Here is a 22,866-nt window from a genome sequence, read left to right as displayed (position 1 = left end):
AATTTTCAAAACAATATTTTATTCACTAATATGTATAGTCTAATTTATTTTGAGAACTCTCATTAATCATGATTTTAAAACTAAAAAATTAGCTAATGTTCAACGTATCATGTTTTCTAAAACACAGGCTCGTAGTATATTGTATGTTGGTAAAAGATTTAAAAGAATTTCATAACCCACGTGCAATTCAAGTATTTTTGGTTACAAATGCAATTCAAGTTTTGCATGTTCTGAGATCTGTGTGTTGTTGGACCATTCCTGACACAACGAATAAAAAGATAGAATGCCTCCGGAAAAATCGTTTCAAAGCTCGAGCACGTGTGCATTATGAAGGTAAAAACTATAAAGGACAAAATTGCAGTAGAAAGACGTTTTGGTGACATAGGACTCAAACTCAAAGTACAAAGAGCAACCTTAATTTGGGAGCATCACTCAAAATCTAGCAACCACGTTGAAAGTTGAAACATGACATCACACACTTTTTTCAAAAAAAAAAAACATGACATCACACACAAGTCTCCTGAAAATATGAAATGTTTATTTTTTTTGTTTTTGCTAAGAAAGAAAAGTTAAGTGGTTTTATTGTGTACGTACTTTAAGAACTTAATTATCAAAAATAAACTGAATATAGCGTTCTAAAATCAGTTATTTTAAAAGTTATCAATATGATTGAGTACAGTTGTTAAAAGTTTTTGTGACATTTTTTCAGTAAAAATATTCTTGAAAATACGACGTTAGTTAGTTTCCAGTTTTTATCCTTCAAGATACACAATTAGAAATATGATCACTTCCTAACACACATGGGTCAAACAACCTAAAAGTAACGAGAGGTTGTGAGAAAAGTTAGACTTGAACATTTCTTTCCCTAAAAGTTTTTGTGACATTTTTTCAGTAAAAATATTCTTGAAAATACGACGTTAGTTAGTTTCCAGTTTTTATCCTTCAAGATACACAATTAGAAATATGATCACTTCCTAACACACATGGGTCAAACAACCTAAAAGTAACGAGAGGTTGTGAGAAAAGTTAGACTTGAACATTTCTTTCCCTAACCCACTATATAAACGTAACTCATGAGTCTAATCAAACTCAAGAAACAAAACAAATAAATTTAAAAAAAATAGTAATATTAATAGTAAATAAATTTTTTATTAAAGAATGGGTGCATATTTTGGAGCTTTTACCGTTTTTATTTTCTGTTTATTGGGATTTTCAGCCAATGCTGTATACATCACCATTGGCTCCTCTCCAGGTTCTGACATTACTCAGGTTAGTTACATTGCTCTCCTTTTTCTTGCTATACAAGCAATCCACAAAACCATATTATCGGCTACGTTGTTAAGGTTCTATTGCGCATGACATATGCAGGCACTTCTGAAAGCATTTACAACAGCATGCCAATCTCCAACACCGAGCAGAGTGGTGATCCCAAAAGGAGAGTTCAAGCTTGGTGAGATCCAGATGAGGGGTCCATGCAAAGCTCCAGTCGAGATCACCATTCAAGGCACTGTCAAAGCTGATGGTAACGCGATCCAGGGAAAGGACACATGGATTGTCTTTGGCAACATTAATGGCTTTAAGTTGAACGGAGGTGGAGCTTTCGATGGTGAAGGAAACGCAGCTTGGAGAGTTAACAACTGTCACCAGACTTTCAACTGCAAGAAACTTCCCATCGTATGTGTGCTTATATATGTCCTCAATATATCTTAATTTAATTGGCTTTTTGTGAAAAATAATAGATTAGTGATGTTATTTTGTCTTTTTTTTATAGAGTATAAGGTTTGATTTCGTGGAGAACGCTGAGATCAGAGACATATCTTCAATAGATGCCAAGAACTTCCACATCAACGTGCTCGGTGCCAAGAACATGACCATGGATCACATCAACATCATTGCCCCAAAAGACAGTCCCAACACTGACGGTATCCATTTGGGAAGAAGTGACGGAGTCAAGATCCTTAACACATTCATCTCCACCGGAGACGACTGTATATCCGTTGGAGATGGGATGAAGAACCTTCACGTGGAGAAAGTCACGTGCGGTCCAGGACATGGAATCAGTGTCGGAAGCCTTGGAAGGTACGGAAACGAACAGGATGTCAGCGGCATTAGAGTCATAAACTGCACTCTCCAACAGACTGACAACGGACTGAGGATCAAGACATGGCCTTCTGCAGCTTGCTCCACCACCGCCTCCGATATTCATTTCGAGAATATCATTCTCAAGAACGTTATGAACCCAATCCTCATCGACCAAGAGTACTGCCCTTGGAACCAATGTAACAAGCAGAAACCATCAACGATTAAGCTTGCCAACATCAGCTTCAAGCAGATCAGAGGAACATCAGGGAACAAGGATGCAGTGAAGCTATTGTGCAGCAGGGGATACCCATGCCAAAACGTTGAGATTGGAGACATTGACATTAGGTACAGCGGAGCAGATGGTCCAGCGACTTTCCAGTGCTCAAACGTGAGCCCCAAACTCATGGGAACTCAGAGCCCTAAAGCTTGCAGTGGTCCAGTGACCAACTTACCCCAATAAGTAGAAGCTCAAAAAATATTAAACTAAAACACCCATTCATTATTTGTTTTGTTTCCTACACCCAATTTAATTTATATGGTCTATGATGTATGCTCTCATTCTTTCTAATTCAATATAAATGCATTCATTATGCCTTTTTGACAAAACCATTTTTCAAGTAAACATTCTAGTCTCTGTTTTTATTTACATTGAGGTTAACATACTACATTTCAAAGCATTATTCATGCAATCTAAAGATTAAATATAATCTTGGGAATCAATATAGTGAAAGTTAGGAAGTTGTGTGGAGGATACATATAATTAGAATATCATAAATCAAATAAGCACTAGGATTCATAATAATTGTGAAAAATTGCTAAGAAATAAAGATTAGATTATTCGTATTCAAGCAATGAATGTTAGTCATTCATTGGAATATTTATAAAACAAACTAGCATAATGAACAGAAGACTATAAAAATATCAATAGAACATAAAAATAGTTTTCTATAAAGTAGAAATACATGAACAGGAACGAGTTTGCTTGCGTTCGCACAAGACATACAAACAAGCATGAGAACAGAATAATCTCATAGTGATAAAAACACTTATTCTCAAAAGCCCTACATGGCTAAATCCTCTTCCCAATATCTCACACTAACAAAACCAAAAAGACCTTAAAATGCCAAGAAACTTATAACCTCTAGTACAAGCTGCCTCAAAACACAAACCTTAAGACATAACCCCAAGAAGAAGAAGAAGAAGAAGAAGAAGAAGAACCATTACATTGACAATAAAGAAACTAAGGAAGGAACTTGTTTTGAACTCTTCTTATGTATTACCCGCCTGGCCGGAGACTGATACAGTTTCTTCTGTCCCTCATTGAAAAAAAAAAAAAAGAAAAATAGAAAAGAAGCCTAGCAATGAATTTAGAAAACCAAACCATGAGGGATCTTTCTGGCTAAGCTCTAGCTGATGATTATGATCAAGTTTTGTCCTTATAGGCTTTGTATGAAAGGAGAAGATAATCTAAAAGATTCGCCAAAAGATACACAGATCGTTCACTCTGATGGCTCGCCTACAATACCGTGGTAAAACAAAAACGAGTGTTCTAAGTAGCAATTCCTGCAACACAAAGACAAGAGAAGTAGAGAAATTATTCAGACAAGAGCTATAAGCAGGGCCGTCCAAATTAATTATTATTATTTAAATAAATATATAACTTATGGTCTAAAACTTTAAATTTTTAGAGTTTATAATTCCAAAAAAAAAACGACAAAACATATATAAATGAAACTATAAACTAGTTAAATATATCATTAATATTTTTCTGAACAGGGTCTAGAAATAATTTGAGAAACCATTCATTCATGCAATTTGGTTTCTTCATCACAAGTTTCTTAGACTTACTAGAGACTCTGGTGTGAGCAATGTATAAGATTAAGCTAGTTTCCTAGCTCCATGAAACATACAGAAAGAATTTTTCTTCATGTAGATGATGACCCTTGATAAACTAGATAACAATAAACATGCAGAAGACTGGCTACTGCTTCTACCACATTATGTATGCAAACAAGTTTCTGTTTCTGAGAAAACGCCAATTCACTATTAGTTCAAGACCCTAAACCATGGTTCTATCTAGGACTTACTTATCAGCTAGCTCATGGCATTTCTAGGAATAGAATCAGTTATTAAAAGCGAAGATTAATATGAACTTAGATTACCTCTGTTTGGTTGTCTCTTGTTCACACTGTAACTACCAACATAACCTGGAGATGAACTTCTAGCTGAAACATCCGAAGAAGGACCTCCTCCTCCTCCTCCAATCCCATAGCTAAAAGATGCAGGCCCTTCTGTCTCAGGAGCTGATGATCTCCACGTGGGATCACTATAAACTGCACCATTCCCATAAAACTCTGCAAGTCCTGCTCCATCATAACCCGCCGAGGCAGAAGAGAATGAAGACGATGGTGCTGCCTTGCTAGGAGGCCCTATGTTCCTTGCTCCTCCCAACCCAAAACCAGATTCACCGTTTCCTCCATAACCAAAGTTCAAATTCTCGTTACCAACACCACTGTTCCCTCCTCCAGGAGCACCCCAGTTACCAAATGGACCGTTAAGTGTGTTGTTCCCACTTGTTGATCCTCCTCCCATGTATGTATTAGAACTCGAGTTTGCAGCGTTGTTGTTATAGCTACGACCCCCATTGTTTCCCCAGAGATTCGAACTGAAGAAAGACGAGTTCCCTCCTCCTCCACTGCCTCCTTCATAACCAAACCGGTTGGTGTTACCAATATAGTAAGGGCTCATCCCTCTCCCATAGTCTCCGTTCCCATTAAAACTAGAACCTCCAGTGAACCCTGTGGGCAACCCCTGCCCATATCCAGACCCACCGAAACTCGCAAACCCGCTTCTCCCAGCACCAATGGGACTAAACCTACCATCCATCCTAAGCCCATAGCCTCCGGGGCTAAACCCTTGAGCATATCCATTAAGGAGGTTGTTGACTCTACTAACTCCATAGCTGTAGCCAGCACCGAGCGGGCTGCTGCGAGCTGGACTCGGAGACAACTCCTTTGGAACAGCTCGCTTGACCTCAACCATTTTACCGTTGAGTTCATGGAACGTCTTGAGCAGCACTTTCTCAACGGCCTCCTCGGAGTCATAAGTTATGAATCCGAAACCTCTAGGCCTTTGCGTGTTGTGGTCGTACATAACAACCACGTCTGTAGTCGTCCCAAACTGCTCAAAATAGGTTTTGAAGTCGCTCTCTGTGATAGAAGAAGGTAACCCTCCAACAAAGATCTTCCTTGTCCGACCTCCTGGTGATCCTTGGAGGCTACTGCTGTTGCTTCTAGTTGCTGTGTTTTGGTCGTCTCTAGGAACAGCCTTCTTGGCTTCAACCTGCAAAATGATGAAAGAAGAACAATCTCTTTCATGACTTGTAAACAAGTTACATTGTACACAGGACCGGTCCTGGGCTAACAAGTGTAAGCAGCAAAGAGAGATTACCAATCTCCCATCAATATTATGTTTTTCCGTTATAACAGTCTCTGCAACATCTGGATCAGCAAAGACTACAAAGCCGAAGCCACGTGCACGACCAGTGGTGCGATCTTTCAAGATCACAGCTTCGATGACTTCACCAAAGCTGCTGAAATACTCCTTGAGACGTTCCTCGTTGGTGTCCCACGATATCCCGCCGATGAAGAGCTTTCCACTGTCTGATTGCATTTTGCTCTGCAATAAATAAAACTAAATTATAAAAAAGACAAAACTTTCGGCAGATCAAAGACAGGTTCTGTCAGATTCGATCAAATCTGATCAACCAAACTGACAGAAACAAGACAGGCTTTTGCGTATCAAAAGAGCAACTTGGGATTCAATCTAGCAAGAAGAGATCTTTTTCATCAGGATCAAAAAAAGGAAACAACATGAATGGGAATCTCAGATCAAAGAATCAAATCGAAAACCCACCAATCAGATTCAATTAAAAAAACTCTAAAATCTCGTCAACAACGGAAACACTAAGATCTGAGGAAGAGCACGATTTGAATAAAGGCCATAACTTTAAACTGACCCTTGGAAAGATTGAGAGGAGGAAGGAAGAAAGAAAAAGTTGGAATCCAAGTTCTGTGATATGTGGTTTTGGTTCAATCCGATTCAACCCGATTTATCTCAATTTCAATGGCGTCAATAAAAACATACTGACGCGCTCTAGAGAGAGAAAGGACGAGTGTTGTAGAGAGAGAGAGAAGAGGCTTTTCGGATGCAAGAAGAAGAAGAAGAAGATATGTCTGTGTATATATATATGCCATTTATGTATTACATCAAAAAGGAAGTTTTTTATTACAGTACACGCTATGTAAGGAAATGCGGAGTTTCGTTTTTTCGTTTTTCAATTTTTATTACACGCACCTTTTTTTTACTATTGTTACCAAAATAATAGTAATAATCATCATTTTGAAGTATTAAGTTTATATTTTACAGATTTAAAAAAATTCTTACATTGTAAAATAGTGCCACTAAAACTACTAATAAACAAATGATGATTAATGAAGTTTATTCAATATTCACATAATTTGTAATGTAAAAAATAGGTTGATTGTTTGCATTTAAATTTATAAGTGTGTATATTTGACTTTTACTCTCTTTTTTTGATATTTGTTTTATTTTTTTATTACCACGGTCAAAGTGGAGCTAACCTAATAAGTAGGTAGTAGACGCAAAAATATAATATAAATGTTTTGTCTTTCAGTTCGTTTTTAGGAATATTACAAAGATTCGACATTTGATTAAGTGATCGAAAAATGCAACTCAACCATATTATATAGCGTTGTAGCTTTGGATACGAAGGTGCAGCTTGAAAATTGAAGTTTTTAAAATCCGGAGAAGCAATAAGATAATGAAACACTTGAATAAGGCCTATGAACATGTTCTACTTATGGGCCACGGAAAGCCTAGCAGTTTTGGGCTTAGGCCCATTTAATGAAAAAACTCCCTCTTAAAAATAGCTTTCCCTCCAAAAAAATGTAAAAAATTCAAAACCCACAAGTCGTCTCCTTCCTTCTTCAACCTCTGCATCTCTGTTATATATTTACCATCGACAGTGTATCCTTCATCGTTACCCAAACCCCACAAGCAAAGCTTCCTCCTTTTTCATCCCTACACTCACAATCTTCTCTTATAAAGTCCCTACCACCATGGCCACCCTCAACAATGACACCTCTAGAGATGTTACCGCCGATCAGAAACTTCGAGGTTCCGGTGCGATTCATGTTATCATGGGTCCGATGTTTTCTGGGAAATCAACCTCTCTCCTCCGCCGAATCAAGTCAGAGATCAGCCTCGGAAGGTAACAAGATCATTGAAAAGCTTCGAATTTTCACGATTAAGTGATCTAAATTTCTTTCCTTTTGGTTATGTAGAAGCGTTGCGATGGTAAAATCGAGCAAGGACACGAGATATGCTAAAGATTCAGTCGTGACGCATGATGGAATTGGATTCCCTTGTTGGGCTATTCCAGATCTTATGTCGTTTCACGACATTTTCGGACAAGATGCTTATGACAAGGTAGAGTCTTTTTGGGGTAGTTTTTGTCTTATTGTGAAGGCTCTGTATTGAAATTTTGTCTTTTTAATGATTGATTTGGCAGCTTGATGTGATTGGTATTGACGAGGCGCAGTTCTTTGGAGATCTTTATGAGTTTTGCTGCAAAGCAGCTGATGATGATGGCAAAACTGTGATTGTTGCAGGCCTTGATGGTGATTACTTAAGGTGTAACTTGACACTTTTACTTCGAATCTTTAATAACATTTTTTTTTTGGTTGAACTGTAAGTTGAATATGTTTCTTTCGTGGCATAAATGCAGGAGGAGATTTGGTGCTGTTCTTGATATCGTACCAATAGCTGATTCTGTGACGAAGCTAACTGCGAGGTGTGAGGTTTGTGGGCAGAAAGCTTTCTTCACTCTGAGAAAGACTTGTGACACCAAAACTGAGCTGCTTGGTGGTGCTGACGTCTATATGCCGGTTTGTCGCAAGCACTACGTTAACAATCGAATTGTTATCAAAGCTTCAAAGAAAGTGTTGGATTCTGACAAGGAAAGAGCTAAGCCCTGTGTGGAGACAGTTGATGCTGACCCATCTATAACTGGCTATTGAACCAGTAACATATATGATAGTGAAACTCTGTTCTACTGTGTGTTTTGTTTTTACTTGTCTATGTTGTCTTTGAAAACACTTGTGATGTTTCTTGTATAATATGTATGTATACGTTTGATTTGATGATATCTCTATGGCTTCTGATCCATGTTTGTTTCAAGCATTCTACTGGCTTTTGTTAGCAGCTTCTCTCGTCAAATTTATACTTCCATTAACTTTTCTGAGAACCCAAAGCAACCGAGCATACATGCATAAGTGAAACATCTCTTTGCCGAATCTAGATACACTCTTAGAATGTGAGACTATAAGAAACCCGACCAAAAATGTGATATGTCCAGCTGCCATAACATATAACATCGATTGAGCAATAGACAATATGAACATGCCACCACCACACAAGTCGATAGAGAAGCCATATTAATAATAAATCTAATAAATTAGCATTTCATGTATACACCAACGTACCAAACCATAATTTTCTTTCTCCCTTGCAATCAATATAAACCAAAAAATAAAATGAAAAGAAGAGAGACAAGAACGCACATAATAAACATGCAAAGTGTAATGTCAAGATTCATGTTTCAGAGATACAACTCGAGATTGTTGGTTGCGCTTAGCCGCCTTAACAAAAACTACTGAGAGGCAAGAAGGTGCCCACCATGGCCGTCGAACTCTCTGCTCACCTTTCAAGCAAGCCACTGTCAGAGAAAAAAACACACATTTATTTTCCTTTTAGTCAAAAAAATTTCTCTAATTGCAACTTTGAGCTGAGAGGATAGAGAAAGAGAAAACCTTTAATCCTTCGGAGTTCTTTACAGAGGGTGATGAAGTCACCCCATTTCATGTGATGCCTCCTTATGAAGTGAAGGATCTGTTCGGTTGTGAACACAGACATGCTTTCTAGATATTCGCCGTTGACACTACTTTCTTTGAAAATCTGGCGGTAGCTGCCAAGGTTTATCTCCTCAAGCCAAGATCCAACATCCTGTAAAAGGAAAATAACAAATGTGCTTCATCTACAAGAAACCATCTGAACTAAATACACTAGTTGGGCGTGTGGGATTTGCGATGCTGGATAAGTGAGAAGAGGTAAAGCAATTTGGAGCTTGCATAATGTAATTGCAATCAATGGTAAGGTAAAAAGATTTGGTCTTTCGATAACCGCTCCACCAGAAAGGTGGACCAAAAGAACAAAAAAAAAAAACAAAAGTAACAAAAATAAACATGTTCCCAGTAATTTAAGATTGGATCCAACAACAAGCCTTAAGAGGCAAACTATAGGGTCATACATACCTGAATAGTCAAACCAAACTAGCCATAGTAAAGGGTTAAGTTGGCTGTAATTCAGATCAAAATTAGGGGCTCGGATTAAATAAGATTGATTCTACAACACAATGAACAAAGTCTAACGAACTTATCAAATCCCAAACAAACATGGCGCGAATTAAAAGGTAGTTGGCTCAAGGGGAGAAACAAACACAAATAAGAGAGAGGGTTCAGGGAATTGATTGATTGGTTTACCTCAACAGTCCAGATGAAGAAATCAAGTGGCTCTGGTGGATTCCCTCTGCTCATCCTCGTCTCCTCTGCGCAAAATTCCCCAATACAGCTCGATCATCAAAAGCAAAAAACATCATATCGAACATGGAACACGAAGTCGCTATTTCCTCTCATCTGATTAGAAATGAAAGAAAAGACAGAAAGAACACAATACCTACCGAAGAGACAGCTGTTGTAAGATCCTATATTTCAGCTCTGGTTCCAATGAATCTCAGTGCCAAAAATGTGTGGTTTTTAGGGTTCGAAGAGAGAGAATGAAGAGAGAGAAGTCAGGGACAAATGGATTCATAAGTGAAAAAGTGTGTGTGCTTTTCTCTCTCCCTCTCACCCCACGCGCCTCTTCCACCATGACGCGCCACCGTCTCTCTCCATACCAAGACGACTTCTTTTTCTTTTCTTTACCAAAACGCAAAGCACGAGATACACACGTGATCATTTTACTTTGGGTTTAGTCATGGACCACTCACTCACAAAGCTTCTCTTCTTCAAACTAGTTTGCACCAAAGCCTAGCATCACTATTCACGGCTATAGCCATCTGCTACGTCTTCTCCATCATTCAAGAAACAAACAACTCCTCAAAATACATCTCTTTCTCAATTCAAACCTAAACCCCTAGCTTGTCAGAAAGCTTCTTTATGTTAATAAAGAAAAGAAAATGACTTGATACTTTCTTGAACATTTGGGAAAACAAAAAAATTATCCGATGAACTAAGATTCTGTCTGTAAAAAGAGTCAAAGTAAAAAAACATTCTCTGGTACATTTTAACTTATGAGGCAAAATAAGTTCTTAGGTGGCTAATAACAAAAGTCTCCAAAATCATAATAGACTCAAATGCTTTTTAGACACGAGACATGCCGAGTTTGCGTTCAAACAAACGACGCAGAAGATAAACTTGAAGTACACTTGCCCCTATCAACGCAAACGACTCGAACAAAGCTTTGTGTACTGCTCTCTTGCTCATATTCTCATTCACTGCCCAACAAACAAGACCAAAAACCATATTAAACTCTCTCTCTAGCCAAAAATAAATGGATATTTATAGAAAAGAATGTTACCAATGGCTTGACGATCAGTCTGAGCCTCTAACCAATGCTGTTCAAACTGAATATTGTAAAGAGCCTCCTCTAACTTCGATATCTGCTCCATCAACGGAGTGAAATGCTCTACACAACAACAAACAAACAAAAAATATACTTACTTAATAAACTCACCAACACAAAACCAATTAAGAATAACACCTCACCGTCCTTTGCGTGCTGATCGTAGTACGCAAAGTGCCCAAGCTGCACATCGAAGTCAATGGTTTCATGATAAGGAGACTTGTTCGTGAAACAAAAACGGTAAACCCCTTTCTTCTGGACAACGAAGTCGTGCTTGGCGCTAATCTGCTCCCTAAAGTCATGAACTTGCTCCCCTGTCGGGCCGTGTATCTGTGTTCCCAAACAATTGGAGATTCAAAAGCATTGTCGTATCGATTAAACAAAGGGGGGTTAAGGTCTCATACCACGAGATCTACACCGTCTTCGTTGAAATGCCATTGGGAATCGGACTTGATGACGACGAAGGAGACGTGGAGGGTGTCGCCTTCGTATTCAGCCTTGTGGGAGAAGCATTCTTCTCTGTCTATCACGAATCTGATACCTAACGATGCCTGGAAGCTCCATAGAAGGCCTAATAGTACGATCGTAGCCTTCAAGCTCATCTAAAACAGATAAAATTTTGAATTTTTATCAAAGAACAAAACGTAATTCAATCGTTACGAAGTCGATTAGAGATTTGGACAATTGAATTGATTTAGTTTCGATTCTTATGATAGAGAGCAAGAGAGATTTACCTTCCAAATATGCTCGATGAGTGACGAGAAAAGAAAAAGTTGGGAGATTGATCGGAGAAAGAAGACGGTGGGGCGAGAAAGGGAGAGTTCGTTCAGATTCGGACACGATGGAGCCTGTTTTGACTGGGGCAGTTTCGGCGGACCGGACAACATCATTAACTTTAAACGTCGTCGTTTTATTCTTCTTTTTAGTTACTTGGTCAGCGGGCTTACGTGGCGTAATATCATTGGTGGCAATATACCTTTTGAACCATTTAAGTATTGCCACATCACAAGCTATCGTTTTAATTTCATTAACCGATGAAAAATCATATACTTTGAAAAAAATTTCTTTTTTGAGAAAGACTTCGAATTTTTTTTCCCGGGAGAGCTGAATACAATAAATCAATTACATGTCAAATAAATAGTTTTTAGATATATATTTTTAAATCTTTGTTTAACCATATATCACTCAATCAATCTGAAAGGGTTCTTGGTTGAATTAGAGGAAAACCTTTTATTTTGGATTGATTTCTTACTTGAATCTCTTGTTTTATTTTTATCCTGTTTGGAAGCGTAAACGAGAGTGATACGAGAGGCAAGGAAGAGGATGCCATTGATAACTATAACATAGTATTACTATTATCCTAAACAACTGCTGTACAATTAAACTGCAGCTTCCAGAGCACTCTCATTTTTATGAATCCAGTCTTTTGGTGTTTCTATATATATTTTTTTTTTGGTTTTTAGCTCTCGTTTTTAAGTCTTCTGAGCTAAGCCAATAACTTTGCTGCCTGAGTCTGAATCTGACAACTCTTTGTTCTCTTTTTTTAGCCTTTTGATCAATGTTTTCATATCCAGGTCAGCAATCAAATTTGGACCAACCTCAACTTGACTATAAGTGGTTATGAACTTGTAACAGTCTTCAAGAAAATTCAAATGTGAAAGTGGTCCTTTAAAGCTACTGTGATGCATTCTCATCAATTTAAATCAATGTTCAATAAAAAAGTTAAGACGCTAAGAAAAACCTCTTGAAAGCTGCAACAAACGTCAAGCGTGAACCTGGAGACTTTATGTGTTATCACATAACTTTGACTGATAGGTTCAGGATACTGTCTTTAATTTACAAGAATCCATAGAGCAAATAACAAAGAGATCATTTATGAGCATACATACAAATTGAAAGAAAGTCATATACAATCATATTTGTTTAATCTTAAACTAAATCTCCCCGACTTTTAACTACCAAGAGAACAACAAAACTCATGGAAATTGAAGCTTTTGAGGCCAAAAAACCGATTAAATCCCAAGAATGAATGATTGCTTACACTAATCATCAGCTTAGTAACTTCTCAAACCAGAGATCAGTCCTGTTTCTGACTTGAGAACTCTCTCTCCATAAGTCAAAAACCTTTCTTGTTTCGATTTTCCGCCAAGTTTATCTAACATTGTTTACCTCTCAAGGAGAAGAATCCACTTAATAGCTTCTGGTTGGGGTGAGTGGGTCGTAGTCATAAGCCTCACCAGCTTTAACAAATCTCCCCTTTACACGCCTTCTCACATCAGCTCTTGCTTTCCGAGAAGCATACCTCACTCTCTTATCAAACCTAAACAAAAACCACAATCTCTCATTTTAGAAAACACTCAACTTACTTCACTGATGCATGTATTGAATAAAGGTTAACTTACTTGCGAGCCTTCTTCTTTTCCTTGTAACGCATAACCGCGTTATTACGGGTTACTGACTGTGATGTTTGGGGATGCCATGGTGGCTCACCCGTGAGCTGCACGGAAGATGATGCACCACATTCTTGAAAATCTCCAGCACTGCTTTCTCCGGTGACTCCAGAGAAAGATATGTTTGAATGTGCTGGCTTCGACGTGTAGCAAATGATTGGCTCCGTTTTAGAACTCATGAACGAGTCATCATTACTCTCAGCTGGCTGCACCAGATTCCCTCCCTGGATTAACAAATATCATCATTAGAATCACACAAAGATGCAATCTCTTTCTTTAATTGTTTGCTTATAAATCATGGAAACATACCTCAGGAGCAGCTGCTTGTTGATGTTTCTGGAAAAGACTATCGACTCCACCTTGTCCAAAGAGATGTACCGAGGTGTTAAAGGCTGTTCCAAAGAGCTCTTCGTAGTTATCAAGAGCCAAGTCAACTTCATCCATACCCAAGTTCCCATAAAAGTCATCTTCACACACTCCAACATCCTTCAAACCATAACAAGAACTTGAGGTTTTAGTTAAAAGAAACATGATAATTTTTTAGAGGGTATTTTTTTTTAATATCATGAGGTTGGGGGCCAAAGCTTGTAATCCCCCGATCCGAAACCACAACATGTAATATTAATTAGTTTTTTCTCAGAGGTAATTTGAGCCGGGGACCTCTGACACAATGGCCATGGTCTTTTCTAGTTGAGCTAACGATGAAAGAAAATTAAGTTACCTTAGCAAATGATGCATTTGTTGCTTGTGCTGCAGAACTGGTTTCATCTTTCTTATCCTCATTACAGTTTTCTTTGGTCTGACCATCATCGTCTATATTCATCATACCCATCTCTTGTTCACAAGCGGATTCTCCTGCTAATTCCGAGCAAAAAGACCAGATAGAGGCGAGCTCTGAGCTTGAAGGACAACCAGAGTAGCAGCTTATGGTTTGCCTCTTGTGATCATTTGAAGAAGTAGAGTTGTTGTTGTGGCCTGACCAATCACAGTTTTGACAGAGTGAGACTCTTTCTTCAACACACCTAACTGTGGCAGGCTGTGCATTGCATCTCTCGCAGACAAGAGTACGAGAATGTCGTTTGGATAATGCGTTAGCGGAATGAACACTCCGGTCACAGGAGAGACAGAGACAGGCTGAATCTGATCGGCAGTACACCATTGATCTTTGGTCACCACAGAAGTCACACATGTAACCCATCTTCTTTACCAGATTTTAATTTCTGCGGTAAAAGAGAGTAATATATATATTCTTTAATTAGATAAAGGACAAAGAGACTTGGTTCAAAAAGCAAAGCCTTGAAGAAGACATAGATGGAATGTCTGAATATAGGTTTGTGAACTATGTCTATAAACAGGTTGAGAATTAATAATCAACGGAGAAGCATAATCATGAGATTACTTTTTTTTTTATCAAAATAATGAGATTACTATTAACACTAATCAGTAGTCAGAGATTTCATATCAATAGCCAGAGACCCAAACCCACACAAGATCAGTAAATCTACAGTTTTTTTTTTCGCTTATTTATAGTTCAAAACTCAATAATTCTTATAAATAATTAAGCTTTTTTATCATCACAATCATCATCCTCATACGAACAAAGCTTAAAAATCCAATAATCAAAAGAAAACATGAAGAGATCGAAGATCCAATTTCAACACAACACATATAGACAACAGAGGGATCAACCCTTCAGACAGAAACAGTGATAAAACGCTAACATCAAAATAAGAACACTACAAAAAACCTAAAAGAGAGAGAGAAAAAGGAGGAAAAGAACTCACCGTATAAGACAAGATCTTCTGAACTACTTATCTTCTCAAGTTGAATCCTGAAACTTTCAAGCCAAACACACACAGATCCTTCGAAACAGAGCCGATTCGTCTTCAGCTTCTCTCTTTCTCTCTTGAGTTAGAAAAATGAATGGATAGAGAATGGGTGGGTGTTCCGCAAAGGGACATGTAGGCTGCTTCTGACAATAAATCAAAAAGTGCCTAATTTTTATTACAAAAAGTGCAAAAAAGTTTGGTGTAGGGTACGGTGGGTCCCTGTTGTATTTATAATGAAAGCTCATGGACCCCACAGATATCTAATTGGGTTAAAGTTTTCTGGTACTACTGCGAGTGCTGAAAACAATGTACTCGCGACTAGGAATGTAACAAGTGGCTATTTTCTGCCATAATGGATTCTCAAGCGTTCGCTTTTTCGATGCTTTTAGACGAATCAGAGACGCTATTTTCTCGAGTACTATTGTTTTTGCCTTTGCTCACTCACCATTTTGATAAATATCTTTTATTTGCTTTGACCTTGCAAAAAACCAAAATATCTCTCTTTCCTTTTTCGGTGGGCGTATAATAAAATATCTTTTTGTTAGAAAAATAGAAGATATTTTCGATGGGAAAACCAAAAAAATATCTGCCAAATTAGATACGTATGTGTGACGAATGACGATGATGAGACCAGAAAGATCTTATATATTAAAACAAAAGTCACAACTTTGATTCATGTGTGATTTTTTAAAAATAGACCCTCAGTAGAAATCAATTATCATTCATTTATTACTTATAATATAGATTAGTAATATATCATTCCTAATATAACATCTACTCCTAAAAACACGGATTGGTTAACAAACTTACATTTATTCATGTGTGATATTTTTATTTGGATCATCATTTAAAATTTGCATTAAATATATTTTCTTAATGCTAATATATAATCTTTTAACTACTTAAATCATAATATAATTTTTTAACTTTTAATTTAAAATATAAATATATATATTTAATTTTCTAACAAATTTGTTGAAAAACATTATAACAATATCTTAATTATCAAAAATTGTATATAAATATTTTCACTAATTTTGTAATTAGTAATGAAATTAATATTATATATATATACTCAGTTATCTTTTATAAATTGAAAAAAATTATATCAAATTTTACTATTTTATAGTTATATCTATCATTTTAAAATAAAACATTGTATTTAACTAAATACGATAAAATTATTTTAAACTGATAAATTAATATAATATGTTGGTAGAACGGATTAATATTAGTAAATTAGATAATTCATGTATAAAATTAACTTATCTTAAACTTTTTTTTTATATATAGTTATTATATTAAATGAATAAACATAAAAAAATATTGATAAAGAAAATTTAGCGCTTTGAATTACGGATCAGGATCATAATAATTGAATAAAAAATAATTTTAAAATATATATAATAAAAAATACCAAATATATGTGATGATTTGAAATAATCAATTAACATACAGCATGAAAACTATCAAATTGTTATATTTAAAATAATTATATATAAACATTTAAATATATAAGTAACTTTAAAAATATATTCTAATTATGTAAAATATATATATAAACATGAAAATTAATACCCGCACGGTTGTGCGGGTCCAAATCTAGTATTATTTAAAATAGTAATGAAATTATTACGAGTGTAACAACAAAAGTTTCAAGGATGTAAAGAAACAAAATAAACAAAGCAAAACGTGGTCATTTTTTACCAAAAAAAAACGTGGACATGCAATAAAATATGATTTTTAGTTTGAATGAATTTAATCTACAGCTTTTAAAATATTAAATACAAAAAAAAAAAGTTAAAGAAGTGTTTGAAATTTTAATCACACTTTGAAACTAGTATTATTTTCTATATAGCCTGGACAATTACCTAACTTTATGTTATCATTGCTTAAATATCTTCAATAACGGTTCGCTCGCTTTATCTTCAATAACGGAGCCTTAAAGAAACTAAACAAGAGGTAACCTTGGCCAAGCTTTAAGGTTAGTGTTTAATCAAAACGAATGATAAAACAGTGAGTTATCGCTAGGAATAAATCATGAACCTTAATTGGATAATTATCAACAAATCAGCTTGAAACACACAAGTGAAAAATACTAATCATCGACAGCGAAAGCAGAAAAAAGAAGAAGATAAAACCCACTGAAAGATCTGATTTTTTTTTTGAATGTGATGCTGAAATGTGAGTTGGATAAGATTCTAAGACGATCCGAACTATCGTACAAAAACATCGTATTCCTTTCTCCAATATAAAACCCCCGCCTTAGAGCTGACGGCACTCACTTAATTTTCCTTTAAGATAACATTAACTAACTTACTATACTATTCCATGAGTGCCTTTTCTAAACTTCACACCACATTTTTCTCAGTTATATATGCCTCTCCCACCAATCATAAATCATTAATTAATAATATTAAAACATCCCACTCCTAGGACGATATCATTAGCTATTTGACCTAAGGAGAAGAAGATCTCATGAGTTGACACAACCTAACCTTTTAAATCATAATCACTAAATGCTTAATGTTAAGGTTTTAAGATTTGCTGGAAAAAAAAACTCTTCGTTTCTTATAGAAATCCCAAGAGGAAAGCATAGTAACATGGTTTTTGATTCAGCTGAGCAAAAGTGTTTTAACAAAGAGCTACAACAATAGGGTAAATTAAGTGCAAAGGCCCAAGCCCATACTGTAGCAGTAGTGTTGGGCCATGAAAAAAAGACCTGATATGAGAAAGATTAACCGTAAAGAGCTCTCCATGGACTTTCCTCTTCTTTTGACGTCTTTGATGCGCTCCACTTGATTCTGTCTCTTGCAAAACACAGTCCGGTCCAACTAGCCACAAGCTCCCCTGTTTCATGGATCACCTGTGATGACAATCACACATTCAGTTGAAATCCATCATCTCTCAAAAATTGACGATCGATTTTCATTCCTATTAATATTCATAGTGTATGAGTGGATATACAATCTTTAACTAAAAAAATTACCTGAAGCCCTTCGTTTAGTGCTTTATGAGATGTGCTACTACTTCTCTGCCCTATGAGGATGGAGGTAGGCAAGCATTTGACACGAGCTAGATGAAGCAAGCATGACAAAGGCTCATGAAGGATCTGCATCAACGGTGGTGGTTTCTCGACGCGAGTAGCAAACAGCCTGGTGGCTTCTGTTTCTGGACCAACTTGAACGTAACGAAGACTAGCTTTTCTGCTGCTTGCTTCAAGGGATTTGTTATTGAACTTGAGCTTAGATGCCGCCACAAAGAAAGGAGCCACAATCGTGGGTAGAGCCGATGATTCCCTTGTAATTAAGTCAAGCAGTTCGTTCATTGCACATACTAGCGCAGGAGGCTCATAGCTTCGCAGAAGAAAAACAGAGACCTAAAAGAAAAAAAAAATAATCATAAAGCTAATACTATAAATAATCGTAAAGCATTCAGCTATTATTAGTCCACGGAGGGACTCTTATCTACGGTCCCATACCATGCACATTCAACATGGAAACAAGGAGAAAGTCTTGCAATACAATTATAAGAGTGATGATGATGAACAAATGATACAAGAGGATAGATCATCATCACTAAAACATAAAACCTGATCAAGCTTATACGGTAGCCCCACCACAACATAAGTTAGGTACCAGAAAGACTAATGAAATGGCATTTTTACTTGAGCTTCCACTCGCCAGTATCAACTTAGTTTCTTTCTCATTTCGTCATAAATTTAGGGTAATTACAATCTACCAAGTCATTAACTAGTGAAGCGAGAAACGAACACAAATCACTCAATAACAGTCGCATATCACCAAGAATCCAATCATACATTCTTCAGCTTAACTACAGTAATAGCACTAACGGAATCTCAGTTCTTAGATGAAAGTCAAACAGGGTGAGACCACGGAAGATTAGAAGCCACCAGGCAGCGACTACAAGCCAAACAAACTCTCAATTAAACCTGATCAAGCTTAGCTTAGAAGGTATCCCCATAGCATAAGTTAGGTACTACAAAAGGCTGATGAAAAGGCATTACTATTAGAGCTTCCACTCACTAGTATCATCAACACCTCAATACCTCATGTAACCTCTAAACTTACAATAACACAAGCACACAAAAATAAACTTAGTTTCTTCCCTCCTTCTCATAAGACTAACTAAGAACTGATCAATAACTAACTTTCAGCTTCATTTTGCAAGTTAAACATAGTCGAATACATACAATCTTCAGCTTAACTAACTTTCAGTTCTCATATTAAACAGGTCACCCCACACGGAAGAAGCAATTAAAACCTGATAAGCTCCATCTTCATCGACGAAGTGAACGACACTCCCGCCGCTTCCGCCGTCTTCGATTCCGTAATTAGCCAACGGAAGGTGGATCTGCTCTTCTCTGCGGAAGGATTACAATGTTAGTGAGCCGGGAAAAGACAGAGAAAGGGAGGAATCTAATTTACAGTTTACGAAGAGAGGAGGTTGGATTAGTGCTCAGAGCATCGGCGATGGTCGCCGCGAATCCGTCGGATTCATTCCAGAGGATGACAATCTTCTCCGCTACTTTCATCGCCGTCGTCGAGAGAGTGAGGATCCAACAAAGCTGTTTTAGCTTATAGCGCAAGACGCAGCTATTCTTTCTCTTTTTGGATTATAGTCCCTATAGTTTTTCTTTTTTTGCGTTGAAGTCCCTATTTTCTCCTTTTTTTGGTTATAGTCCCTCACCTTCCCAATGTTTGATAGAACTGTCTATAAGATTTATTGTTTAGGAACATCATCGTCTCTATTTATGGATGCAAACACCAAAAAGTGTATAAAGGTTCTTTAATCTTGTTTTTGAGAATAGGACTCTGTTTTAATCCTGTTTTTGATATCTGACTATTTTTACTTCTAAAACAACAAAGCTCATCTTCTAAAGAAGAAACGAGTAAAATTAAGGAAACTGGAGAGCAATGTCTCGCAAGGTGAACCGGTGACTCCTTGGCCGTCACCATATGTCTAAGGCTCTTATCCATTGGATCTGCATAGCAATGTTTTCAAAGATTAATGCTAATATGTAGACTGATGCTAATATGGTGAAATGAATTTGACAGAGTCTCAGAGAGCTTTCTGCACTTTGCAATGCAAACCAATGAACTACTTACATGTTGGAAATGATTAGAGCATTGTTGTGTCCACTGGATAGCTTCCCAGTACCCGCAAAAAAGTAGCGAATTCCTGTAGGATTAAAAAAAAAACAAGAGGCTTAGTGATATTCTACTTGACCAGGTAAAAAAGAAACAAAGGCTTTACCTCGAGATGCCTAAGTGCGTTTTGAGCAACTTCATCAGCCATGGATGCTTCGAAGTCCACATAGAAAAGATAATCAAAGTATCTGCCAATCAAAAACAAGAGAAAATCCTTCGATCATGGTTCAGGAACTGTGGGATATGGTACAAGAGTCAAAGAAGTGGTTTGTGAGAGGAAACTACTTCAGCCCTCCAGATGCTCGCAGAGGAGTTTTCCTTAAAGGGCGGCTTTCCATCTGATCAAATCCACAAGGAACTGATTGTTAGCTGACCTTTGTGAGGCTGCATAATATTTGAGTGTACTAACTGACCTTTGTGAGATTGATTTGCCTAAGGGCAAACACAGCAAGTGCTTTGAAGAGCACTCCAGGCCCTTCCTCTAACGAGAAAACTATACTTGTCTACAAGAAGATCAAAGTCACTTTATCCATTGTCAAATATTAGAGAGATAAATTAGGGATTCTCACCTTAAAAAGTCTGTTAGTTCCAGGGATAATAGGTTCCCTTGCGAGCATCAGAAACCTCGTAACGTTATCAGAGTCATCCTAAATTGAATTGAAACTTCACAATCAAATAAAACCACAAGTGTAAAACTTATAAACGAGAAAATGGTAAAGGCAAATGAAAACTCTACTAAACCTGGATATCTTCAACAACTATGCTCAATCCATATATCTCCGCAGCTTTGGCGCTGGCAACTGCTGCTGCATCACTCAAACCTTCTAATGCAATTAGCTGCAAAAAAATAAATCAATTAACTCAATAATAAGCTAATGAATATAAAATCATTACTTGAAGAACATAAAACTAACCTTTGCAGCACCAGCAGTGTCATCTACCGCTTCTCTCACCAATCCCAACCTAGTCAACGTGTTTTCACATTGAGCAAGAGCCTGATCCAAAGCTTTTAGTTCATACCAAGAGACGAAAAATTAAAAATCCACAAAGACATGTGACGTGGTGTACTACCTGTGGATGGCTTAACACTCTTCTCAAACCGTCAAGCTTTACACCATGGTTAGCCAACAAACAGTGGCGAACAGCTAACTTAACTTCCCCAACAATGTGCAGATTGTGTCTCAGCAAAAGATCGTAGTTTCTATGGATGCTTCCACCCAAAGAGTTCTCAATTGGCAAAACTGCTCGGTCAACAAGCCACCGCTCAACCGCCTAAAACAAGAACACAAAGGTTGGTGTAATAGAAAATCCAAGCTCAATAGTTAGTTATTGGTGTGAGATTTTTAACCTCAAATGCAGTGTCAAACTCTTCGCAGGGAACAGCTTCGCAATTTGGATATGCCTTCTCAGCTGCTGATTCACTGTACGCACCTCTTACTCCCTATTTAAGTGGCACATTTATAAAAATCGGTCTATACATTCAAAATCTCAGTCTAGTTGTCCGTCTAATCAATAAACCCCGTAAAATAATAATAATAAATATAATTATTATTTTTAACTTTAGAGAGGCTTAAACTAATCTCCAAAAGGTGGTACGGTTCATGGATGGACTGTCACTACAAATTGAATAAGTTGGTTTCATATACACGTGGCCACAAAATGAACTGTTGCTTAGCACCCTACAGCGAGCCAACCACTAGACCACCTCCTGGTGGTTCCCTAAAAGCAATTAGTGCCTAGTAATTTATTTTAACATTGATGTTACCTGATAGGCTACACGAACACGGGAGCCGTTGGAGACAGGTTCCGCGAGCTGGTTTGATGATAAGGGCTCTGATATTTTAAAAACAGACAGAACACAAAGACAAACACTAGCCAGTTACTAACAACGTCGATGCTAATGTCTAGGAAAGTGAAAATTCGAATTCGTACTAGGAAGGAGAGGTGAGTCTTCCGGAATCTTCTTTACTTCCAGAGCTCTCACGGAGTTTTCTTTGCCATGTTCGTTGCCTTCATGGAGTGATGACGATACGGATATGAAACGGCGTAGTTTTGGTGATCTGAAGCTGAGTCGGATGGCGTCGTTTGGTTTGCGATGGGATGGTGAGATGTTTCTGGAGGTTCCAGTGTGAAGATGAGTGGCGGGTGATCGAACAGTGTGCACCGCCATTGTTGTCGACGACACAGAGGACGAAGAGAAGAATCAAAGGGAATAAAAAAACTGGAGACGAATCAGAACGCAACACTTTTGAGACGGCGTTTTAGATGAGACGCATTTATGGGAGTTGACCATAATGGGCCACATTATTTATCCACTATAAAAGGTTTCTTTCAGTTTTGTTGATGGGCCAGAATGATTTTAATATATCGGCCCATGCGATATTTGATTTTTATTCTTCCCTTTGATTGATTTAGGTTTGTGATAAATGCTTCAAACATCAATATTTTATGTTTGTGTTATGGTTCTATACGTTATTTTTTTTTGCTTATAAAACTATAATTATTGTTCTATATGTCGATGTGTTTAATATGATTATACATTCTCTTTGGTAAGAAGATTAAATGTTAAAC

At 37.1% G+C, this 22,866-nt stretch overlaps 8 protein-coding genes across 11 annotated transcripts; 2 read left to right on the top strand and 6 right to left on the bottom strand.

Moving 5' to 3' along the window:
* Positions 1-1,088: 1,088 nt before the first annotated feature.
* Positions 1,089-2,691, top strand: LOC103859243 (polygalacturonase). The gene is made up of 3 exons (XM_009136748.3): positions 1,089-1,269; positions 1,369-1,674; positions 1,772-2,691. Exons 1-3 carry the CDS (start codon positions 1,159-1,161, stop codon positions 2,540-2,542), a joined length of 1,188 nt encoding a protein of 395 aa, XP_009134996.1. The 5' UTR covers positions 1,089-1,158; the 3' UTR covers positions 2,543-2,691.
* Positions 2,692-2,993: 302 nt separating this feature from the next.
* Positions 2,994-6,353, bottom strand: LOC103859241 (heterogeneous nuclear ribonucleoprotein 1). 2 transcript variants are annotated; one of them, XM_009136746.3, is made up of 4 exons: positions 6,101-6,353; positions 5,533-5,760; positions 4,245-5,424; positions 2,994-3,645 (listed from the first exon to the last, which is right to left on the bottom strand). In XM_009136746.3, exons 2-4 carry the CDS (start codon positions 5,752-5,754, stop codon positions 3,632-3,634), a joined length of 1,416 nt encoding a protein of 471 aa, XP_009134994.1. In that variant the 5' UTR covers positions 5,755-5,760; positions 6,101-6,353; the 3' UTR covers positions 2,994-3,631. The 2 variants fall into 2 exon arrangements, with proteins under 2 accessions (XP_009134994.1, XP_009134995.1); XM_009136747.3 differs by having other exon boundaries at positions 5,998-6,285.
* A 609-nt stretch (positions 6,354-6,962) lies between these two features.
* On the top strand, positions 6,963-8,346 carry LOC103859240 (thymidine kinase a). The gene is made up of 4 exons (XM_009136745.3): positions 6,963-7,375; positions 7,449-7,593; positions 7,676-7,797; positions 7,892-8,346. Exons 1-4 carry the CDS (start codon positions 7,224-7,226, stop codon positions 8,181-8,183), a joined length of 711 nt encoding a protein of 236 aa, XP_009134993.1. The 5' UTR covers positions 6,963-7,223; the 3' UTR covers positions 8,184-8,346.
* Positions 8,347-8,587: 241 nt separating this feature from the next.
* LOC103859239 lies at positions 8,588-10,157 on the bottom strand. Of its 2 annotated transcripts, none has more exons than XM_009136744.2 (4): positions 9,898-10,157; positions 9,705-9,769; positions 8,976-9,168; positions 8,588-8,881 (listed from the first exon to the last, which is right to left on the bottom strand). In XM_009136744.2, the coding sequence occupies exons 2-4, from the start codon at positions 9,756-9,758 to the stop codon at positions 8,751-8,753; spliced, it is 378 nt and encodes a 125-aa protein (XP_009134992.2). In that variant the 5' UTR covers positions 9,759-9,769; positions 9,898-10,157; the 3' UTR covers positions 8,588-8,750. The 2 variants fall into 2 exon arrangements, with proteins under 2 accessions (XP_009134992.2, XP_009134991.2); XM_009136743.2 differs by having other exon boundaries at positions 9,902-10,157.
* A 231-nt stretch (positions 10,158-10,388) lies between these two features.
* On the bottom strand, positions 10,389-11,745 carry LOC103859238 (transmembrane emp24 domain-containing protein p24beta2). Its single transcript, XM_009136742.3, has 5 exons — positions 11,580-11,745; positions 11,250-11,447; positions 10,989-11,175; positions 10,801-10,908; positions 10,389-10,717 (listed from the first exon to the last, which is right to left on the bottom strand). Exons 1-5 carry the CDS (start codon positions 11,733-11,735, stop codon positions 10,584-10,586), a joined length of 783 nt encoding a protein of 260 aa, XP_009134990.2. The 5' UTR covers positions 11,736-11,745; the 3' UTR covers positions 10,389-10,583.
* Positions 11,746-12,617: 872 nt separating this feature from the next.
* LOC103859237 (zinc finger protein CONSTANS-LIKE 9) lies at positions 12,618-15,529 on the bottom strand. Of its 2 annotated transcripts, none has more exons than XM_033286810.1 (5): positions 15,080-15,529; positions 14,017-14,518; positions 13,605-13,781; positions 13,248-13,519; positions 12,618-13,165 (listed from the first exon to the last, which is right to left on the bottom strand). In XM_033286810.1, the coding sequence occupies exons 2-5, from the start codon at positions 14,491-14,493 to the stop codon at positions 13,036-13,038; spliced, it is 1,056 nt and encodes a 351-aa protein (XP_033142701.1). In that variant the 5' UTR covers positions 14,494-14,518; positions 15,080-15,529; the 3' UTR covers positions 12,618-13,035. The 2 variants fall into 2 exon arrangements, with proteins under 2 accessions (XP_033142701.1, XP_009134989.1); XM_009136741.3 differs by having other exon boundaries at positions 14,017-14,515.
* Positions 15,530-17,674: 2,145 nt separating this feature from the next.
* On the bottom strand, positions 17,675-19,769 carry LOC103859236. Its single transcript, XM_009136739.3, has 4 exons — positions 19,573-19,769; positions 19,409-19,508; positions 18,114-18,503; positions 17,675-17,990 (listed from the first exon to the last, which is right to left on the bottom strand). The coding sequence occupies exons 1-4, from the start codon at positions 19,677-19,679 to the stop codon at positions 17,862-17,864; spliced, it is 726 nt and encodes a 241-aa protein (XP_009134987.1). The 5' UTR covers positions 19,680-19,769; the 3' UTR covers positions 17,675-17,861.
* A 144-nt stretch (positions 19,770-19,913) lies between these two features.
* LOC103859235 (arogenate dehydratase/prephenate dehydratase 2, chloroplastic) lies at positions 19,914-22,693 on the bottom strand. Its single transcript, XM_009136738.3, has 12 exons — positions 22,228-22,693; positions 22,061-22,128; positions 21,644-21,736; positions 21,367-21,567; positions 21,210-21,290; positions 21,037-21,132; positions 20,865-20,942; positions 20,709-20,798; positions 20,581-20,633; positions 20,402-20,483; positions 20,254-20,326; positions 19,914-20,129 (listed from the first exon to the last, which is right to left on the bottom strand). Exons 1-11 carry the CDS (start codon positions 22,463-22,465, stop codon positions 20,267-20,269), a joined length of 1,140 nt encoding a protein of 379 aa, XP_009134986.1. The 5' UTR covers positions 22,466-22,693; the 3' UTR covers positions 19,914-20,129; positions 20,254-20,266.
* Positions 22,694-22,866: the final 173 nt, after the last annotated feature.

Source organism: Brassica rapa, chromosome A03 (assembly GCF_000309985.2).
Source record: "Brassica rapa cultivar Chiifu-401-42 chromosome A03, CAAS_Brap_v3.01, whole genome shotgun sequence".
Taxonomy (NCBI): domain Eukaryota; kingdom Viridiplantae; phylum Streptophyta; class Magnoliopsida; order Brassicales; family Brassicaceae; genus Brassica; species Brassica rapa.
The sequence above is the reverse complement of the archived record's forward strand: the minus strand, read 5'-3'. Positions and strand labels throughout refer to the sequence as shown.

Coding starts and splice junctions, on each gene's coding strand:
- LOC103859238 (XM_009136742.3), bottom strand. CDS start 11,735: ATGATGTTGTCCGGTCCGCCGAAACTGCCCCAGTCAAAACAGGCTCCA. Junction 11,448..11,579: donor TCATCGAGCATATTTGGAAG/GTAAATCTCTCT, acceptor TATCTGTTTTAG/ATGAGCTTGAAGGCTACGAT. Junction 10,909..10,988: donor CGATCAGCACGCAAAGGACG/GTGAGGTGTTAT, acceptor GTTGTTGTGTAG/AGCATTTCACTCCGTTGATG.
- LOC103859237 (XM_033286810.1), bottom strand. CDS start 14,493: ATGGGTTACATGTGTGACTTCTGTGGTGACCAAAGATCAATGGTGTAC. Junction 13,520..13,604: donor AACAAGCAGCTGCTCCTGAG/GTATGTTTCCAT, acceptor TTGTTAATCCAG/GGAGGGAATCTGGTGCAGCC. Junction 13,166..13,247: donor GAAAAGAAGAAGGCTCGCAA/GTAAGTTAACCT, acceptor GTTTTTGTTTAG/GTTTGATAAGAGAGTGAGGT.
- LOC103859243 (XM_009136748.3), top strand. CDS start 1,159: ATGGGTGCATATTTTGGAGCTTTTACCGTTTTTATTTTCTGTTTATTG. Junction 1,270..1,368: donor CAGGTTCTGACATTACTCAG/GTTAGTTACATT, acceptor TGACATATGCAG/GCACTTCTGAAAGCATTTAC. Junction 1,675..1,771: donor ACTGCAAGAAACTTCCCATC/GTATGTGTGCTT, acceptor TTTTTTTTATAG/AGTATAAGGTTTGATTTCGT.
- LOC103859239 (XM_009136744.2), bottom strand. CDS start 9,758: ATGAGCAGAGGGAATCCACCAGAGCCACTTGATTTCTTCATCTGGACT. Junction 9,169..9,704: donor TCTTCATCTGGACTGTTGAG/GTAAACCAATCA, acceptor TTCCTTTTACAG/GATGTTGGATCTTGGCTTGA. Junction 8,882..8,975: donor AGAACTCCGAAGGATTAAAG/GTTTTCTCTTTC, acceptor TTTCTCTGACAG/TGGCTTGCTTGAAAGGTGAG.
- LOC103859235 (XM_009136738.3), bottom strand. CDS start 22,465: ATGGCGGTGCACACTGTTCGATCACCCGCCACTCATCTTCACACTGGA. Junction 21,737..22,060: donor GTGTTCGTGTAGCCTATCAG/GTAACATCAATG, acceptor CCACTTAAATAG/GGAGTAAGAGGTGCGTACAG. Junction 20,327..20,401: donor ACGCACTTAGGCATCTCGAG/GTAAAGCCTTTG, acceptor TTAATCCTACAG/GAATTCGCTACTTTTTTGCG.
- LOC103859241 (XM_009136746.3), bottom strand. CDS start 5,754: ATGCAATCAGACAGTGGAAAGCTCTTCATCGGCGGGATATCGTGGGAC. Junction 5,425..5,532: donor ATAATATTGATGGGAGATTG/GTAATCTCTCTT, acceptor ATCATTTTGCAG/GTTGAAGCCAAGAAGGCTGT.
- LOC103859240 (XM_009136745.3), top strand. CDS start 7,224: ATGGCCACCCTCAACAATGACACCTCTAGAGATGTTACCGCCGATCAG. Junction 7,376..7,448: donor TCAGAGATCAGCCTCGGAAG/GTAACAAGATCA, acceptor TTGGTTATGTAG/AAGCGTTGCGATGGTAAAAT. Junction 7,594..7,675: donor GACAAGATGCTTATGACAAG/GTAGAGTCTTTT, acceptor TTGATTTGGCAG/CTTGATGTGATTGGTATTGA.
- LOC103859236 (XM_009136739.3), bottom strand. CDS start 19,679: ATGAAAGTAGCGGAGAAGATTGTCATCCTCTGGAATGAATCCGACGGA. Junction 19,509..19,572: donor ACCTCCTCTCTTCGTAAACT/GTAAATTAGATT, acceptor ATCCTTCCGCAG/AGAAGAGCAGATCCACCTTC. Junction 17,991..18,113: donor CACTAAACGAAGGGCTTCAG/GTAATTTTTTTA, acceptor TTGTCATCACAG/GTGATCCATGAAACAGGGGA.